This window comes from Erithacus rubecula (genome assembly GCF_903797595.1).
Source record: "Erithacus rubecula genome assembly, chromosome: 3".
Taxonomy (NCBI): domain Eukaryota; kingdom Metazoa; phylum Chordata; class Aves; order Passeriformes; family Muscicapidae; genus Erithacus; species Erithacus rubecula.
In genome coordinates this window covers 91,727,057-91,748,562 of record NC_136689.1, presented here as the reverse complement: position 1 = coordinate 91,748,562, position 21,506 = coordinate 91,727,057, and the positions used below count along the sequence as shown (strand labels likewise).

General features: G+C 38.1%; 1 protein-coding gene across 1 annotated transcript; it reads left to right on the top strand.

Annotated features, from left to right (window-relative positions):
* The first annotated feature begins 1,060 nt into the window (after nt 1-1,060).
* On the top strand, nt 1,061-21,286 carry LOC306799279 (uncharacterized protein C18orf63). Its single transcript, XM_079300064.1, has 15 exons — nt 1,061-1,448; nt 3,538-3,707; nt 4,354-4,432; nt 5,829-5,885; nt 7,208-7,319; nt 8,265-8,306; nt 9,263-9,339; nt 10,734-10,843; nt 11,491-11,587; nt 11,682-11,767; nt 12,329-12,512; nt 13,939-15,015; nt 16,008-16,124; nt 17,681-17,768; nt 20,668-21,286. Exons 2-14 carry the CDS (start codon nt 3,574-3,576, stop codon nt 17,735-17,737), a joined length of 2,229 nt encoding a protein of 742 aa, XP_079156190.1. The 5' UTR covers nt 1,061-1,448; nt 3,538-3,573; the 3' UTR covers nt 17,738-17,768; nt 20,668-21,286.
* Nucleotides 21,287-21,506: the final 220 nt, after the last annotated feature.

Sequence of the window (21,506 nt, the reverse complement as noted above, 5' to 3'; positions counted from 1 at the left end):
GGGCGGAACTCTGCCGCCTGCCCCGCCCTCTCCCCGCCTCCCCGCTGTCCCACGTGACGGGCTCTGGTGGGCGGGGCGGGGGCGGTGCCGGGCCAGGGGCGGTGCCGGACCAGGGGCGGTGCCGGGCCAGGGGCGGTGCCGGGCCAGGGGCGGTGCCGGGCCAGGGGCGGTGCCGGGACAGGCCCCGCTGGCCCCGGTCCGGCCGCGGCCGGTACCGGGCGCTGGGGTCGCGGTTTTTGTATTGTCCACCTCCTAGGCTGGTTAACTCCGCGTTTGCCCCTTTGGCAGCGCCGGGCTGCAGGGCTGCCTCTGTGCTTTGCGAGGAGCTAATCGCCGGCTTGCAATTTAGAACCACATTGGAATGGTTTGGGTTGGAAGGAATTTTTAGGTTATCTAGTTCCAATTCCCCTGCTGTGGGTACTGCTAGACAAGATTGTTCAAAGTCCGACCTAGCCTGGCCTTGAACACTTCCAGTACAAGAAAGATAAGGAACTGCTGGAGAGTGTACAGCACAGGGCCACAGACGTTTAGGAGTCTATAGCATTTCTTATGGGAAGAGACTCAGGGCGCTGACAGACTCTTTTCAGTGAGACAGCACGAGGAGCAATGGTCATAATCTAAAAAACAAGTTTCACCTTAACATGAAGACCTTTACATTGAGAGTGTCAGGGAAGGGCCGGTCGGGCTGCCCGGGGAGGTCATGGAGTGTCCCTCTCTGGAGACATTCAAAACCCGCCTGCCCGTGCTCCTGTGAAGCCAGCTCCGGGTGACCCTGCCCTGGCAGCGGCGTTGGGCTAGATGACCCCCAGAGGTTCCTTCCAACCCTAACAGTCTGTGATCCTGTGATTCATGCTCCCTGGGCAGCCTGTTCCAGTGCCTCAGCACTCTCGCAGTAAAGATTTTTTCCCTAACATCTAAGCTGAATTATGCTCGTGCTGCTGTGGTACGGCCGGCTGGCGCCCCGGCTCGGCGAAGAGCTAAAGCGCCTCTGCCACGGGCACAGGTAGCGCGGGTTGAGTCACACCGGACACAAGGCGGCTGTGCCGGGGCCCTGCCGGCGCTGGGGCCGCCCGTGCTCCCTGCCCTCTCCCGCCGGTGTCCCAGCAGGCAGGGGCTGCCCGGGAATCGCTCATCCTGCCTGGCGCCGGCAGGCGGCGGGGCCCGAAGGCGGGAAGAGCTCGCTGCCGCTTTTCCCGCGCAGCCCGTGAGGCGATCCCGGCGGGAGCGCCCCTGCCGCAGGCGCTTCCTCACAGCTCTGCTAAACCTCCCGGCTGTCGCTGGAGGCCCTCGCCCCGCCTCGGGAGAGCTCTCCCCCGGGGCTTGGAGCGGAGCTTCTGCCCTGCTTTGCTGCCAGGGGGGCTGAGGGCACAGACAGGAGTGCCTTCCCCTTCTCTCGGTGAGGCTCTGCCACCGATCCAGCATCCTATTTCCCTGCAGTTTTGGCTGAGGTAAAATATGTTTCCTTTGCTCTGGTCTCAGTTGTGTTCGATGGTCAGGTATGGGTCCCCACATCCCCATGTCACGCCCATACACGACGTGGGTGCCCCATCAGCATCAGCCCCATGGACATACCCAGGTGTGATTATAGACTGGGTTTGCGGGATTTTTTGTAGCATAAAAAGTACCCAACCTGACTGTTCCTGAAAGCTGGTGCTTAACTTCTGCACCCTGAGCCCGAGTGCAGGACAGCTGCATATTCACTGAACACCACCAGCTTCAGATCCTGCCTCAGCCAGGATCTGAACTTCTCAGTCAGCCTGACTGTAGGAGTAGCTATTCTCCTCAGATTGGTGTTGTTCCCGGCTTTAGTAAGGAGGTGCTTCATTCCCATTTCCAGGTTCTTACTGAAAATTGCAAATACTCTGCCAGGCTCTGGGGTTTATTGCCTGTTCTGACAGAAAAGACAGCGGTAGCCATTCCCTGGCTGGTGTTCTGTGCAGCTCAGCAGGAGCTCAGCGAGGGTTTCAAGTTCACGTGCTGCGTTTATTGGCGTGTAAAGTGGCAATTTCTCCCACACACGTAAATCCTCCTGTACAGAGGGCGGTTGTGTTGATTTCCAATGATTTATAAGGAGTATTTCTTTCTTAACTGGCAGTTCCGTGTTAACTGCTGCTTTTCTCTTTGTCCTCTCCCCTGAAGGGAGAAGCCTTTTGCAAGCATTCTGTCCCATTAGCTTTTAAGATGTCTGGGAAGATTTAACTTAGGCTCAATACAGCAAGTTGTTCCCACAAGGGAGTCATCCTCAAACAGCAACAGGGCACTGGAGCATTGCAGCATGTGTTTTACAACATCTCTGCCACAAAAATCCCCAATAAATATTATGAAAGCTGAGGACTCAGGCTTTCTTTTCCATGGTTGCATAAGGACAAGACTTTTTTCTCATTTGTTTAAAACTGAGCTTTCCCTTGAGCTGTAGCTTTTGGAATTCTCTGATGAAGTGATAGTCTTGGCTGGCATTTAAAAAAAAAAAACAAAAAAAACCCGTACTTTTCATGACTGCTGAAAAAAATTGTAATGTGTTTTCCTCTAATAGTGAGAAATAAGAAAACATTTACTTCTAAAGGACAGTTATAAAACACTCACCTTGTGTTTTTTGTTGGATATGATGGAGGTTAATCTGTTTAAAGTACTACACTGTAAAGAAAGCAAAGCAAAATCAGAACAGCAAAGTTATTTTTGACATTGTTCATCAGAATATGCTTCCAGTTCATAATTGTTTTATCACAATTTACAGAATTGCTTTTCAGGATAATACTTGGTGAGTTCATAAAATTTGAGATCAAAATACTTAATGCTGTCTTCACTGTGCTGGTGAGACCATTTTCCCAAATTGTTTTGGGATTTGGAGAGGGGTGAAATATTAAACCAGCATTTTCTGGTGTGCAGTGTGCATTCGTGGCTTTCTAACTACCTGACTTCCTTTGAGATTCCTTGATTGAAAAAGTTGCTGCAGTTAAAAGGTGTGTTTTTTCTTCAAATAATGTAATATTAGATTTTTTGTTTATTTGTTAGTTAGAATTAATATTCTAACTCATCACACTGAGCCTGGCCTGTGCTGCAGGGCAAAGGAGCACACAACAGGCATCCAACCAGATGAGGACTATGAATTCATGTTATTTCCATTCACATGTAATTTATTAGTACTACATCAAAGAATCATATTCTTAGCCTGAAATTCTGTTTCTTTGGGCTCTTTTCAGTGGTTTTTAAGAAGTTCCAAATAGGATAGAGTTCCATTACCTGTGCTCAGTTAATATGGCAAGGATCATACATGTGCTTTGTATTCTTTTATCCTTGTCTTCAGGCAGCCTTATTTTGACTCTTGCAAGTAATTATTTTTTCAAGTATAATGCATTACATATAGAAAAAAGGGATATCCAGCTGTTTTAGCTGACCAAATTATGTTATATTTTCTCTATAGTCTTAATAAAAAATAATTAATTGTTCATTTATCTAATAACATATAAAGTTCTGTAAACAAATACCTGCCTAACAAAAATGAATTATTATTAATTTTAATTTAACTTTAATTTTAGGACCCAGGTACTGCTTCAGGGCAGTCAGCAACATACCATGAATAGCGCCAGACACCAGCCTTTGTTCTTTGTCAGTCTGCCTGAGCTGCAGAAACTCTGTGCTGCTACAGTAACACTGAGTTCTCAGATACCAGAATCTGAGGCAAGGAGTACACAGATAAAGACTTGCAGGTAAAGAGTTTTGAGGGCTGTGATTTCCAGAAGCTGCTAGTGGTTGTTATTCAAACATTTTATTAGCCATACTAGAATTAACTGTAATAAAGTCAGCTAAATTTTTATCAGTGGCAAACAGTACAAAATTGTTTAAAATAGCTTTAACTTCTTTTCTTGGGCAGGGGGTTTGTTGGCTATTGGGGAGAAAAAAAATCTATTATGTTTTACATTTTTAGGCTAAAACTAATGATTACATATATATTAAATAAATAAATGGTTAAAATTAATCTGTGTTTACTTGCAAAGCTGGGATGCTTCATGTAGATTGAGACTAAGTGAAAAGACTATTTGGAAAGCAAATGTAAGCTCTTTAACATTCACCAAGCATTATGTTATTCCCTTTAAAAGAAAAGGGGAGAAATGAGAAATTCTGCCAAAAGGAACACTTTTGGATAACTCCATTTGTGTGCCAAAAGCCTGTAATCTTTTTTCTTAGACCATTGTGGGTCATCTAGAGAAAGTAACTTGAACTAATCCAATTTATCATACTGAACCAATGGAAAATGTTAAAAGTGGAATGTATTGTGTTTGCAAAAGGTGAAGAAAATAAGTTTAAGCTGAGAAAATAAAACATTTCAAATTTCTTTCTCACTGTTTTTTGTAGACAGTTATTGTTCCTGTATCAAGAGATCCTTTCTGCACCTGTTATGGGGACACTGAACCAAATTTCAGTGGTGATGGCGGTCAGTATCACTGTGCCAATAAGTATGTGTAGTTACAGACTGCTGCAGATGAGCAGAGTGCACCTCACTCAAAAGAGAGGCAGCACTATGTTTTATTGAGGTAAAATAATAATTTGACAGAGTTTGATGTGTCTGATGGAATTTAGCAAAGTTTTAGTGGTGTTCTGACAAGAACAAGGTTCAGGATGTTTGATGCCAAGGTTTACCTTGATAATTACACATGGAAGAAAGATGAAAAGAAAAAGTTAATTAGAATGACAGAGAGAGACGAGAGGTGCAAAGAGTAAAGAGGGCCCTCCTGTGGAGACATGAGGTTCAGAGTGGATCTCTTTTTGGAATTCATTTTTGGAGCCTATGTGTGGCTGTATCCAATCTTTGTCTCAGACTCGGTCAACAGTTCATGCCTGATGGAATTATCCCTACAATGTTTATAGTATCTGAGTAGTTGCATGGATTAGTAATACCTCATAGCATGAATTCAGCATGCTTTCAGTCACTTACTGCAGATCACAGGTAAGGGGTCTCTTGACCTTTTGTAAGGAAGGGTCTCAACTTCCAGTATGGACTCTCTAAATTTGAGAGGAGTCCCTGCTCAAACAGAGTCACCTGCCATGCAGGCCAGCTGTCATACAGTCTGGCATTCAGAGAGTGCTCATCCTAATTGTAATATTTAAAGGATGAAGTAGTTGGCTTCTAATCAATAGTATTGGCAAGACAGATGTCTTTGGTTTAGTGCTGGTAGCTCTTTCTGTACTTTGGTTATCTTGAACTTTCGGGTTTCAAACATGCCTTTTGAAATAGTTTTTCAAGACACCTTCACTCCCATGTAGATGATCCAGGGACTTCCCAGATTGCAAGTTCATCCCAAGGATGTGAGGCCGGTTGCTTCTTGGTCAGTCTGGACCAAAGTATGACTAGGGGTCAGTTATATTTGTCACACATACATTTATGTTTTTCTAAGAAGTGTTTTGTTTGAAGATCAAGGATAAGTAAAAATATTTCATTTAAAGCAGACTTTTATTTTTGTGTATTAATGATGTAGAAGGACAACTTAAGTCCTTTATTCTTTCAATGAAATGGCCTTTTCAGATGGTGAACCAATCTGTGGAATGAAGTGGACTTAGTTGGTAAGGTGCCACCCAATTCACAAGGAGAGAAGCAGATGCAGAGCTCTGCATCTTTGTTTTGGGCAGCCTTTGGCTTGCTTGTGAATGCATCTTCAGCTAGAAATGAGATTACACTATGACAAAGGCCTGAGCTAATTTTAGTTTTCTCCTTTAAAACCCAGGATGAAATGTTTGCTGAACTATTCTCTTGCATGCTTTTCAAAGGCAAACCAGAATTTAATTTACGCTTAATACCAAACTTGATTTTTTTTTTTTATTGTTACTTTTAGATACCATTTTACGAATCGGGAATATGTCAAGCCTATGTGGAGAGACACGGAGCTACTGTAAGTGCTGAAATATGACACAGTTCTTTAGACTGTTACACTTGTCTGCAATTGCTGTTGCCAGAGATTAATATTTTTCATAAGCCCTGCAGTTTGCACTGCAAAAGCCGAGTTTCAGGGTTAAGATGTCTTCCCCATAGACAAAATATGTCTTGTGAGTTTGGTTATGGTACACATACTTTGTCAGACTCAATAGTTTTAAGAAGTTTGTGAGCAATACCTCTAGATTTCTTTGTTGCAGTGGCATCCTGCTCAGAGGTATTGGACTGACCTCAAGACAACCTTTAGGCCACAGACCTGCAGCTCTCCTGCTGGTGTCATCCCCTTCATCCAGTGGGAATGTTCAGGCAACTGAACTGTCTCCCATTCACCTTTGGGTTTACCCAGCCTGTACAGGACTGTCTCAGGGAAACAAAACAAATGCATAGATAAGAAATGGAACCCCTGAGCTTAACAGCTGCTATATTTTTAGATCATTATGCATATGATTTACTGTCTTCTAGTATTCAACATCTGTGGGGTTTATAAATGTATGTGTGGATTGCTAAAGTTGCTGAGTCAGGGGACTGATTGTAACCAAAGCCAGTAGCTCTCATAATTCATTTGCACAGCCAGATGGGTGTACTTTAATTTGTTCCAAGAAGTGCAAATACAGATTAGAAAGACATACACTGTTCAAATATGCTTATCTTACAGAACTGCTTTATGTTGATATTTGTGTAGGTGATCTGCCATTGTTTGGTTTTCCTATACCAAGCAATTTCATGCAGGGTTCATTAGAAATATCCCTCTGGAGGTGTATTACTTAACTCATTTTAACCTACTGTAGTTAGTTTCTTGACTAATGCTTATGCTGAAGAGAAAGCTCTGCAGGACAGGTTGGCAAGTAGAGCTGTTGGGTGAGCAAAGCTGTATTTATCTACTGTGATTGCCAGAAAATTTCTGTGGTGTTGACTCTGACAGCAGAGGTAATGTTAGCTTTGGATGTTGTGCCTGTTGCCTGGAGGGAGTTGCATATTTTGTAAAGTACTCCAGAGGGTTCAATTAATCTTTTCCCCAAGTCTATTATCAGCCCTGTGAAAGCATTCTAGGAACTGTCATGCACCTCACTTTAATGGCACGTAAAATCCAAATGCCTATATCAAATATTGTGCTACCTTCCTCTTGTAGCTAAGTAGATGAAAGCTAAACGTGTGGCACATACTAGGATTTGGCTCCAAGATGAAGTAGCAGTATATTTGCTTAAATTTTGACTGAGGCATTTAAAATAATCTGTTAAATTATTAAAATTGTATGTTTATTTTTGTCTCTGTTGTTATTAGCTGGAAGCACTGCAAACAGTTACTCCAGACCTTCTTCAAACCTGTCTGTCTTACACACTTACAGCCAGACTTGCACCCAGATGGAACAAAGCTGGTCATCTCTTGGTGCAAGGTATTTGACTCACTTGGGACAGGAATCAAGCATTTAGTTTTCAGTTCTTTATTGTAACATTTATTTTCCATCATTTAAATTCCATAATTATTTCATTGTTTATGAAAAATTGCTTCATTCCTTTATCCTATTACTTTTTTTTTTTTATTTGCACTTTTATTGCTTTGTTATCCAAGTTCAATGACACAATTTATTATTCTGAATGGAAATGCTGTTCACCTTTTCATCTTCTTCCTTATCTTTGTAATAGATCAAATAATTATGTCCACTGAATGCAATGTACCAGATAAAACCAAATATTGTTGGACAGAGAATGTCCCACAATTCTAAAAATTTGGCCTGTTTTTTTGGCTTCATGCTTTCAGCAGTGACACTTCTGCATATGATTTGTAGGCTCTTCCAAACAGAAATGGTTTGCTGTCAGACACTCTCCTTCAAAGTTCTGTCTTTTTTGGATCACAGTTGCTTTGCCTGACATCTCTGCTAATTCCTGTGTAGTATAAATATGAATTACCAAAGTATAAATAACTGTACTGTGATTGTAATAGTTAGAGCAATTGTATACATAATTTCAAATATGTGCTGAGAAAAGTGTGCATATTGTTACCGTATTTTCAGCCACAATAGCAACAAAATATATGGGTCTCAGAATGAAATCAGCTGATTCAGGAGTACCAGCTGGAAGTAGAGGGTTAGGAGGAAAAAGTGATGTATAGATTGCTGTTACTAATATACTTTTATATATCTCTCTTGCTTATAGAAGATGTGAATGAATCTGTGAAAAGTTAATTGATAGAGGGGTTTTCTCTCCTTAGAAGGAACACACCTTTCAGTATTTGTGATAGACGTGAACAAAACTATGCGATTTCTCCTTTTTTTTCTTTTTGCATAAAGACTTTAGACATATGGTTTAGAAAATAATGTCTGTCTATTCTATTTATTAAGGGAAAGACTTTTTGTCTCATTCAGGAAGGCAAAATGCTGTTGGTAAGTACAATATTGGGTTAATGGTTAATTCAGTTGAGAGAGCAAGGTAAAGTCAAGCACTTTCATACTGCCACAATCTTGGTATTACCAGCACAGTCTTTGGTTTTCATTCTGAAATAACTTCTGTCAATATACACTTGATGGCAAGTGATGCTCTGCCTGTAATAGTTGTCAGCTCAACTGAACCTTTGAAAAATTACTCACAAAGAAGATCATTTTTGTACTATTAATCTACATCCTTAGACTGACATTTGCTATTTTAAAGTTATAATTATTGCAATTAAATGCACTTTCCTTAAATTATGAGTCTTGCAAGCGATGTGAAAGTTCCATAATACTAGATAGGAAAATGAGCTATAGTGACTGTCCAGTATGTACTGTTTGCTGTTCACAAAAGTGAAGTCACAAAGCATGCTGATTAGCTATTGCAAAAATCACAAGGTAGTATTTTTATTCCAGTATAGAAGTTAAAGATTACATTTGGGGATATTGGAGGCTAAATTTGTAGCGGAGATATATGTTGAGGAACTCGGAACTGAGTGGAAGTTCCAGAGGTGTGTCCATAAATATTTGCCTTGCTCATTTAGTCTTTCCTATTGACAGCTCTTGGATGGAAAATACTGGGCTGAATGACTCAGTGTAGCAAATGGTTGTATGAGCTGCATTTGCTTTGAAAGTGTGTGTTTGATTGTCAAGGATATGAGTATCAAGCACACAGTTGCACAGCCAGCCTTGAGTTTCTGAGTTGCTGTATGACAGTAATTCGTTATTATTTTTATTTTTCACAGTTAAAATGCACCTAATTTTAATTTCCATGCTGAGAAGGTCTAGCTTTTTTATTTTCAAACACAGCTTTTTGACTAATGATAACTTTAAATAAATATTTCGGTTAGGTTTCTGCCTAAGAGATGGGCTGTAATTCAAAGCAGGGCATTGTGCTTTTTTTTCCAATTTAGTTATAGACCTCAATGTGTCAGAGAGACAGCTTTGCATCAGTGTGGAGCCTTGCTCCATTCGACTGCCACCTCCCAAGGTATAAGCCAGTTATATTTCCTATGACTGTGTTTGCTTTATTAATCTTAGTTTTCTTTTCTGTTGGATGACTTCCAACAGAAGTGTGATGTGGATAGAATTGCATATTTCTGATTGCATTGAGACATTAATGCTATTCATTGAGTATCTGCATAGGTTATAACATCCATATTGCATCTATATTGATACATTTTAGCAGGCATTGTAAAACTGAGATTCAAGGCCAAGAGAGCTTTCAAAAATGCTGACAGAATAAAGCGGTGAGGTGTCTGTGACTCTAGATTTCCTTCTAGCCCTGTTTTCTAGCAAGCTTTCAGTCACACTGTAGCACATAGACAGTTTTGAGTAACAACAACAACAGAGCAACTACATGTGAGTTGTTGGCAACACTTTCTGGGTCCCTTTGTTTTGCAATCTGCTTAATTTCTATTCAGCTTCCAAGATACTGGAGCAGCCAGGACTATGCTGCTTGTAAGCTTAATTTATACATTACTTAAGAAATGGTTGAGATTGAAAACTTATTATCCTTTCTGACAGCCATGCCACCTGTGGTGAATATGTCTATACATGCAGGGCATATTTGTCAGGCTTGCTGGTTTCTTCTAAAATAGATATTTCTGATCCAAGCTCTTCTTTGTTGAAATAGAAAAATAGGATTTCTTCTGTGACCTGCTTGGGACAGCATAAATATGAAAGCTATCTATAAGAAGCCAGCTCCCAAATTATATAGACCAATGATGGAAAAGATCATGATGTGACTTGATTATGAGTTTGATCCTTTCAATACTTTTCTAAAATGGAAGTGGCCATATTTTCTTCTCGGTGAATAAATGCAGAACCTCATAGTTTATAGAAAGATAAAATGTTTCTTGTATTTCAGTCTTTGGTTGTCTGATACAGTCAAATTCTGACATTGTGAAAAAGTCAGGTGCTTTTTGACCAGAGGATGTTTTTTTCTCAGAGGTTGAAACTGCAGGTCCCTTTAATTCTGTTCCTTGGATGTTTGCACATGCTTAGGCAAAGTGACACAATTATCAGAATGCTGAGCATGGGTATCTGATTTAAAATTTTTAAAAATGTGCATGGAAGTGAGACAGCTCTTGGTTTGAGAAATTCCTTCTATACTCTTATTAAAGCATTTCAAATAAAGTTTAAATCTCACTGATTTCAATAAACTTTAAACCTTGTACTTGCATGGCTTGTGGAAGTGTAGGCTCTAATTAAGATGGTGTGCCATTTGATGATGGGAATATCTTCTGAAATAATCTGTGAGAGCTGATGAAAGAATAATAATATATCAAGTTTCAATGTGTCATGATGCACAATTATTTTTTAAATTTTAAATTTGTAATGCTGTAGAATTATTTGCAAATAAACTTTCTTTTCTGTTTTAAGCTGGGAGATTTTGATGTTTCAGCAAACACCATAAAGCTGTTTGACAGCAATGAAAATACAGTTATTCAGCAACATTCCATATTAAGTAACTGGTGCTATGTTTTGCCAAGGTAGGAATCTGTTCAAATTTCAGTAGAAATAAACATTTCTCAGAATGTTTGCCTTACAAATTGTGAATTTGATACTAGAGATAAGAACACTTCTGTTTTACAGTCTGTTCTAAATTCAGAAATGTATTGTTGTTGTTGTTTTTATTACTCATTGTTAAGGAAAATAAAAAAAAATTAACAAACAAATAATAAATTACATATTTAAATAGTATTTCAGTTTCATTAATCTTTGTGCTACTGATGCAAGAGCATCAGTTTTTCTCAAATATAATTTTAGCAGAAAGTCAATTGAAAGAAGTATTTCCACCTTTGCCATGAACTACCTCCATTTTTACCTAAGATTTTTCATCATTAAATACAAGAGAAGTAATGATGATATTTGCTTTTGTTCTACATTCACTGCTAGCGAGTGTTGAAGAGAAATGGCATTTGTAGTTGTCACATTCTTTATCATACTTCAGGAAATATTGCTATTGTTATGTCATAAACTTATGACCTAAAGTTATTAATTCTCAAAACATAAAAATAATCTCTAGATAATTTTAAAGCAAAAATAAGATTTCCCCCCCCCAAAAAAAAAACCCAGTATATTTTCAACTGGATTTTATGACATCCTTTCTAAGCATCCCTTCTTTACCTGTGCACAGCATGAAAATGGGTCAGATCATAAACATCAGCCACATAATTCCTCCAGAATCTCCTTTCCATTCATATAAGGATTTTCAGATGCACTGGAAGAGTCTGGTAAGAAACACATACACTGCTTTCATTTTTCCCTCCCTTTTTTGTGCCTATTGAGTTTGTCTTTGTAATGCCTGTTGTATTTGGTTTATCTAAGTATGGATATATTCTTCCTGAGGATCTTGAGGAGACAAAAATATACTTGAGTATTTACTTCAAACCAATAGGAGAAAGGTTCTTCACGTATCCTTTCAGAATATATTTGTTACATTTCCTCTCTCACACTTCTAGCAAAGCTCTGCTTTTCATTTTTAAGAGTGCCACATTTCCTTCTTTCATTATTTTATAGTAGTCAGTAGAGAAGTGTTTTACTAGACAAATTGAAACAAAATGTTTCATCAAGTCTCTGTCCAGTATTGAATAATAGGAAGTCAAATAGAGCAATTTGCTTCATGGCTTCCATAAATGTGATAATGCCACTTTCAATGTGATGTAAGAGAAATTGGTGTAAAAGAAAGTTAAAATGTGGCCAACAAAGATTGTTTATAAAGAAAATTTTCCTGCCAGGAAGGACTAAACTAAGGGTTACTTATACTGAGTAATCTTTGCTGCTACAGATTAGTGTGGTAAAATTGTTCTGAAATCCTGTAGCTTTATAAACTTTAGGTGCATAAGGAATTAAGTGCTTTTGTTCCCCTTTTTAAAAAAACATTTAGACAAACTCATGTTTTCTCCTGAACAAAGATGATTAATAGTGATAGAAATGTAAAGAAACTTGTTATATATCCCTGAACACTTACTCAGGTACCCTTTAAGTTGTATCCGAAGTCAACCAGTGCAGTATTTCCCCAGAACAGATGCAGAAAGTGTAGTGAACTCTTTTCTTGCTGATATGAAGAGCAATTTTTCACAGCTGTGTGGATTTCCAGTAAAGATGACAAGTAAAGCCCTTTATTCTTCAAAGGAACTCTTCAGGGCTTCAGTGCATGTAAGGTTTTTTTTATAAACATATTGATGACACATACTTTTTCATTGTAATAAGGGATCTTTATCATATTCGTAGCACAGTAAGAGCATATAACTATGCTTTTCACAACAAACTATCAGTCCTGTAACTTTTAATTAATGTGTAAGATACAGTATTTTCTATTGTAAAGCTTTTATTAACATTATAAATACATAAAAAATGGACTTGGCATTAATTAGTTGCTAGCAGTCTTTGCAATTATTTAGGTTTTTATTTGTCGGATATCTAGAACTTTCTCAAATCTCTTCCATAATAATAAAAATAAAAATAAAAATAAAAATTAAAAAAAAAAAAATAATAATAATAATAATAGTAACATTATTAGTATTGTTACTATTAAAAGTGCTTGTAATGACAGGACAAGCAGTAAGGGCTTTAAACTGACAGAGGGTAGATTTAGATTAAATATTAGGAAGAAATTTTTGCTGTGAGTGTGGTGAGGCACTGAAACAGGTTGCCCAAAAATGTGGATTCTCCATGCCTGGAGGTGTTTGAGGCCAGGCTGGACGGGGCTTTGAGCAACTTGTTCTGATGAAAGTTGTCCATACCCATGGCAGTGGGGCTGGAACTAAATGATCTGTCAGGTCCCTTCCAACCAAAATCATTCAATGTTCTATTATTATTATTATTACTAGCAGTAGTAGTAGTATTAAAATTTATTTAAAAATTAAAAGAGGACTGTGTGGACATAAGCATTTTAAAACATGCAAGCTATAAGATTTATTCCAAGTCTGGTAATGGAAAGGAGGCAAATAATCAAAACTCCTATAATTTGAGGTTGTGACAAAGGCTGAGGCTAAAATTTCTTTGTTAGTAGTGTGTGAAAAAAGAAATGAAGTAATTAATTCTGAACAAAGAATAGTGACAGAAGTTGCAGATGTTCTAAAATACTAAAATCCTCTTTCAGAAAGCAGTTCCTGTTTATGTCTCTCCAGTGATCAAAGCTAGAATAGATCCTCTGTGTCATCTGCAGTTTTTATAGACATTCAAACTGTCTTTTGCTCAGAATACAGATGCTCTTAGAAGTCCTAAGAGATGAGGAGCCCTGTCAGTCAAACCCTCTGCAGAACCCCTCAGAAGGGGTAGGCATTATCCGGCTGGAAAGTGCTAAATCAAGATAATTACTGTAATTTAAGTCTTTCCTTCTGAGAAATACTATATTCTAACATAGTTTATAAAAAAGCCTGGGAGGATAAAAAAAGAAACTTAATTTTTAGCAACAACTAAATATTGTTTTAAAATATAGTCATTCTAATCCAAAGCACAAAATTGTATCCTTATATATTGTGATGTGTATAGGGTTGATATCATATAGCAATGCATTAGATGGCACTATCAGATCTTTTAATCCAGTTTATTCAATTTAGCAGCTCTTGATGTGTTGCAGGAAATAAAGGCTAAGCATCCGAAATTGGACGGTGAGATGATTTGTGCAGTATCTCTAACGCAGACTCCTCCAAGAAAACCGACTTTGCCTGGAATTCCTTCAGCGTGCAGTACGGAAAACAGCCACTGGATGGAGCGTTTGGTCAAAGAGCCCGGAACACACAGTATTTGGAGTGGCAGTAAGAGTACAGGAGGGGCTAGCATTGAAATAACAGAGAAATCAATTGGCAATAAGCAAATTCCAGGCCTACCAGAATTACCAACTGCAAAATCTTTAGGAACACCTGTAAACTCAGCCTTTGAATCCACGCCCCCAAAAGTCAGCAAAATTATACCAATTTTCAAAGGAAAATTGATGCAAATGAATGGAAAGATCACAAATCAAACAGAGAGGAAGAAAAGGGAAAATGTTGAAAGGCACTCACCAATAAAAAGTGTGGGTATTTCATCTTCCATGCTATCTGTGCACAAATCCAGCATAACTCAGGTTTTCAAACACATTCAAAATATGCCAGTCAAAACTCCCACTGACAGCAGCATTCTCCAGGTAAAGAATACAAAGACACACACAAAATGTAGCACAGCCATATTCCGATGGAAAACCCAGCCTAGTGGACAAATTGCTAATTCTGATTTTTCTCAAAACTCAGCTTCAGGTGGGCATCCAAGTAAAGTCAATCACAAAAAGGCAAATTCTCCATTCTTTCTTAAGAATGTTGGGCCAGTGCTTCAGAAATCAAACACCAGTCCATGTCTGAATACACATGAATCTCCTACTTCTGGTGCAAGAAGGGGGAAAAAGTTTGCAAGTCAAAATACAACTGAATTTCTTGAGAAACACCACCAGTCAAAGGAAGTGCATTTGCAGATTTGTAAATTAGACAACGAAATGACAAATTCCAGTTTGTCACTGCAACAAAGAAAGATATCAAATAAAGGAGCTGGGTTAAATATTCATGAATCAGTCTTCAAAGTTACAGTGTGCATGGCCAAAAGTGAGGGAAACAAAGCAGCTTGCCACCCCAAGGACTGTGCGGCTGAGACAGCCAGTCATCATTCCAAACCTAACTTTGAACAGGTACAGTACAGAACAGCACTCATTCTCACTGCTCCTCACAAATTCAGAAACAACGTTAGGCAATAAAGAGCATGACTTTCATCATGTTCTACCATCATTCTCAATATAGTTTTCTAAAATTCTGTCGTATAACTTAATGGTTTTCAGCCATTGCTGCTTTTATTCTGAAAGGGAAGATGATTTACTGTGTTTTATGAAATAAACTCTCCTATAATTTGGGACTTTTATGGAGGGATATTTGGTTTTCCTTTGTTTTAGACAGTTTATCCAGGTCTGGGTGAGGTTAACATGGTGACATTTTTTGGTATTCAGTCTCTCTCCATATAAAACCATATAAATGGAATAATTCCTTCCTCCTGGAAGGAATCTCAAACCTCATCAATTGTGTAGTGCTGACAGCAGTTGTGTGTAAGGCATTGTGCTATTAGACAAACATGGAAGTTTTGCAAATACAAATTTAATTACAATTTCACAAAAATCACAAATTGCAACAGAAAAAACATCCCACTGGACGTGAGACAAAAAATCTTCAGTGTGAGAACAGCTAGTCAGCTACTAGAACAAGTTGCAGAGGGAGATTTTTGGGTTTGTTAACCTTCCAGATTCTCAGAACTTGACTGAATTGGCCCCCAAAGCAAGATGATACATCTTTGAAGTTAGCTCTATTTTGAGTAAAAGTTATGATAACATGACAGCTAGAAGTACTTTATCACCTAATTTTTCTGTGATTCTTCCTGCATTTCAATTAAATAAATAGTTGAGCTGACTTCAATGCAATCTTTATGAGGATCATATTCCATATATTGGGTACACGGATGATATGTCTTGGGCTTATCACGTTTGTCATCTATACAATGTAATTTGGTGGGTTATCTCAGCTTTGTGTAATGAGGGCACCTTTTGAAAAAGCAGATAATTTTAAAAATTAGAGATCTAGTTCAAAATGTTGTAGGATGTTTTTCTAATGAAGGTATGAACTTCCATACTTTAAGATGATTACAGGGAACAAATACCTGACATGTGAAACACAGACCCTGAAACCAACTTTACCAGTCAAGGAGAGCAACATGGAAGCATCTGTAAAGAAAGATTGTGCCAGAAGAAGACAGGTAAACCTCCCCACCACCACCCCCCACAACACACACACTACTTAATCCAATCCAGAAGGACCTGAATTAAGAGATAAAAAAGATATTTCAAAAATTTTAGTATGTTCCAATTAAAATGGGCAGGTTAAGAAATCTTACTGACCTCTCTGGATAAAGTTAACCTTAACCAGGATAAAACTGACAGTAACCATCAGGTATGATGCTGTCACTCGAAGAGTTCATTTTAAATATTTGTCTCCTGCAAAAGATGCTACTGAAATGTATAATGATGTTACTGTTTCTGAAGCAGATTTTCTGATTCTACAGAAAAGTTCTATCCTGCCCAGTATAAATCTGGGAATTCTCAGTGGCTCTGTAAGTTTTTCATCTCGGACTTGAATTTAGCAACATTTTGTAGAAGTGGCTTTTTGTTTTGTTATGCTTTTAAGGCCAAATACAAGACCATTTTGGATGTTTTAACTGTAATTTAAAGAACACAGTCTGTGCTCTCCGTGCAGATCAGAAAAGGCCAATGCAGCAACCCCAGGGGCCTGCTGCAGGAACACACTCATACATACCCCAGAGCTTGAGCTGCAGCACACAGGAGAGGAGTTTGTGTGGGAAGCGCCAGCCCAGCTGCTCCGAGCTGGCCCCATCCAACTGCAGCTGGGAAAGGCCCTTCCACAGGGCCAAACTGAGTCACTGGTTACCAGCCCAGCACTGCAGTGCTACAGCAATAGAGTCACTCTCTCAAAGGGAAGAAAAGCAGCAACTAAAAATAGCTGTTTATAGAAATAACACCCCCAGGGGTCTGGATATTGAGGGGGGATTTCCACCACAATACGAATTAATGAAGTCCTTTGCCTGCCACTGAGAATGACAGACATACCAGGGCTTGTGAGCATGGAGAGCATTTAGCTGGTCTGGCAGCACTGCTGGAATGGAAATGAGACACTGCCCTGTCCTGGTCAGGAGTCACAAGTGCCCCATGCACTCTCCAGTCAGGCTGTGAGTAGTACAGGTACCTGCCTGGGCCCTGCAAGCTACTTTTGGGAAGTGTCAGCACACATCAAGTTCTCACTGCTACACTGCCTCTGCAGTGCTGCCACTGCTGGACGCACAGCTCTCAGGAAATTTCATTGATGTGTCAAGAATAGGAAAGGGACTTATCTATTAATTGAGGTAGGGATGGACTCTGATGCTTATTAGGCTGATTCCCCCTGTTCCCATATTAAAATATAGTGGTGCTAACTGGAGACACTGCTAAACACGTCTGAAGAGTAAACCTTTGTCTTTGATGATCATCAGAAGTGATAGTTGATCTTGAAAGTCATGGTTATCAGCATGTAAATGGTATTTTCAAAGTAGCTGTGGTTCTTATTATTTAGCCACTGTACCTATAAGCATACTTTAAATTATTTTTATAGGAAAACATAAACTTTTATTACTTACTCCCTTATTCAATCAGGCATTTCACTCGGAAACAACTTTTTTTGTTGAACTTTTAGCTTAGTATTGCTGCTTCAGTTGCTTTATTGTTTTTTGCCCTTTTCTGTTTGTCTTGTTTTTGTAAGCAGAAAGAAGAAGGTTATTCAAAGTTAAAGAGAGCCAAAAGAAGTAAAACTTCTACTTAAGGTGCTCTGGAGCATTGAAAGAAAACTCTGGGTACGTTTATTACAAATCTAAAGTATTTTCTTTTATTATAATAATATCACATGTCTGTAATAGTTCCTACACTTTTGGATCAGCTGTCTACAATGGAATCACTTCACTAAAGACCAAACTGATGAGGTAACAGATGCAAAGGACACTAGCAAATAAAGCATTGTGCTTTTTTTGTGAAACAAACACTGTTGTAAAACAGGCATTTTGTACTTACTAGAACTTAGAGTTTGACCTAAATTTTTACTTTGATGCCTCTTTTTTTCAGACTAAAATAAGCCTGATTTTTGGGCTTCAAAGTTTCTGTTGAATCTGAGCTGAAATTAAAACAAAAATCCATTAAAGAAAAGCTGTGTATATTATTTGATGTTATTCCAAGAAATGTGGCTAAATGCTCTTGCGTTGAGATCTAATCTGAAAAACTGGCATGAAACCTGAATACATTTAGTTTTGTGACAAGATATTTCAACCCACATTGTGGGTGGTTGTCGATAATAGTCTTGCAGGATAAAACAAACTTGTCCTTTGAACGTTTCTTTGAATATCAAGAATACAGCATTAGAATATAGTATGTGCATTTTGTCTCAGAGATGCACTTTATGTCCTTCCTTTCCTTATTGGGATATATTTCCTCCAGTGAGCAAATGTATCAATTGTCTGCTTTTCCTAAAGAAAGTCTCTGATATGAATTGAAGCTTTCTATTTCTGGCCATCACACTTCAGTATTCAGCATATTCTGTCCCTAAGTTTAGCATTTCATCTCTTCTGCTTCAAGCCAGGCAGTTCAGGCCTGGTTCATCTTCAGAGGTGATCTGTTCTAGTGATCAGCACAGATATCCACAGGTGCAAAGTCTGTGGCTTTCACTGAGGACTGATGAGCAGAAGTGGTGTCTTTGCAAATGGTCAGAACTTTACCTTTTTTTACTCTGACTTTTTTTCTTATTTAAGAGTTAAATGCCACAGCATCAAGTTGATCATGGTAGACAAGACATAAATCCTGGAGAGAAGACAGTGTCTTCCACACAGTGTTTAAACTATGATGTCCAGGAATCCCACTGCTAAGGGTCCTTCATTGGTGTTGATGATTTAAAAAAAAACTGGAGCAAAAACAACTTCTGCTGTTGGATTCTTGCCTACAGTTTTGATTCTGAAAAGCTGGGCTCTAAATTCCTTTATTATATGTTACTACACATGCATTCAGAGTGCATGTTTTCATTTGAACACTTGGGAATCTACTTGAGAGTTTTCAAATTTACTGTGTAGCAAGATTTATGTGTGAGAAGTCCTTACACTGGAATTCAGTGATGTAGTCAGCAGGAAGGACTTTGTTCTATAATTAATGACAAAAAAAACCCACACCAAAACATTTTTTACAATTATTTTGAAAAAGGGGTTAGTCTTTATGACTTATGCACCAAATTGCATGGCCTCTTGACTTGCCCAGGAAATCACAGCATAATCATAATATTTTCTTCATTTCATTGGAGTGTTTTAATAGAGCAATGTGAGAGAAGTATTTAACATTTTAAGAAGGTGAACATTTGAGTCTAATACTAAGAGTCTTCATGCTTAGTTCTTTATTAATGGAACTCACTCTGTCATTTTCAAGGTCAAAAACTACTGTGAAAGGGAAATTTGTTTTCTAAAACAAATCAGAAGAGTAGAGCTTCCAAAAGACAGCATACACCACTGTAGGAAGATGCTTTGAAAGAAGTATTTGCAGCATTGCAAATGTTGGTGGAAGAACAGACATATTAAAAATGGCAGCACTAAAGCTTCTAAGCTTTTGCCACCGATCTGCAAAACTCTTGCTGTTGTTCTGTTCCTATGTTATAGTGAGATGCTGACCTTTGGTTTCACTTGCCAAATTTCATTTAGCAAAGGAGAAGATACAAATTCATCAGAGACAATACCAATAGCAAGGTTTCACCTGAAAGTATTTGCTGCTATTACTGTAAGGATATGGTGTGAATATAAGAGTAAGGTAGGACGTCCACACAATTGGAATTATATAAAAAAATCTCAGCAGTTTTGGGCTGAGATCTATTGGACTTTCTTCTAAAAGATGCATACCTCAAACCAACATTGAGGAATTTATCTTATAATTTGAAGGCTATTTTACAGAAGTTTCAACAAACCCTTTCAAATGATTTCTTCATGTGAAATAGTAGGCTAAAATAATATCTTTCCTATGCAGAGAAAAAATTTAATTTCATTAAAAGAAAAGATTCTGATAATGTTCAATCTTTCAATGAAAAAGCAATTTCTTTTATGATGGGGGAAGATATCCTAATCAAATCTAGTAGCAGAAATAACCTTTGGACTGTGTACATGAGTAGGTTGTTGGTACCTAAGTAATTAAGACATACCCCAAAAAAGAGTTGCTATTCTAATATTTTTTCTGTTATCCTGTCCATTTTCTGTAATTATGGGGGACTTTTTCAGGCTAGGACTTAATTTATTGCACAGTTGACCATTTATAAATACTAAAGAATGGTATCTTAAGATTCCATCTCTTACTTTCTTGTGGAGTTAAGAATGTGATTTGGCTGCCTGACCTCAGCCAAAGGTTAAGAAGGTGTGAATAGACTTCTGCAATACAAGTTCCTTCTTCCAACACCACAACTGACTTTTGAGGGCTTTAAATTTAAAAAGCACAGATTATAAAAGGATAAATCTGTGCATAATACAACATATTTATTATGGAGAGTACTCTTCCTTGTTCAGTATAAAAATGTAGACATTTAATTTGAATACCCTGAACCCAAAATTTGTAAGCAGAATGCAAATACAGATGTGGGAATACAGCAACATTTTTTTCCTTTATATTAGCCATAGTTCTCAGTTGTCTTTTGTTTTCTTCTATGATGTAATTTTTTTTTCTATGTTTTCCTCCATACAGGTTTCCAAGAGGGCAGTAACATACTTGAGAATCTCTGAACTTCATGTATTTTGCTGTTTGTCATTGGTAGCTGTTTCTGGATGAAAATTTGAGAGTTAAATACAGTCAAGTGAATCCATGTATCATCAACTTCTTCAGACAGTTCAATTTAATAAGCCTCTAATGCATTTGAAAATTTAACTAAATTCTTTAGTTTTTTAATCATATTACGTATGTCCTGCTACTTGCTTACACAGTTAACCATTCTTCCAAATGATTTTATTGCTTCTAGTTGGGTTTTTAAAGATAAAATATTTAATTCTTTGTTGCAGTGTCTGGGCCAGTTCGATTCATCTGTAAAAAATTCCTAAAGAAATTTTCCTTGTCAAATCAAATGATTGGACTATAAACAATTTTATTTCTACATGAATAATGTAAAGGCTGCTTTTGACTCAAGCTTCATTAGTTCTTGTAATTTTTGATGACTTTTCAGATATGAAACCACTCTGTAAAAGTTTTTTTTAAGTTTAATTGACAATCTCATTCTTCAGGAGTTCATAGACAACCCGTAGTTGCCCTTTGAGTAATTTTGTTGCCCTAAGTGTGACTTCAGTGACCTACTTCAACATGCAAATATATACAAATATTTAAGATTGATAATCACTGCTTTGAGTGAATATTCTTGTGTTACCTGGAAAATAAGAATCAATTGTCACACTAGCTCCTAAACTCAAACATTACAGAACGGTAGTTAAACACTTGTTTTGGACTTACATTTCAAATCTTTTTCTCTTAAGGGATTAATTCAATGGGACTTTATGCCCTTCATGAAACTTTTTTTTTTTTTTTTTTTTTTAAGT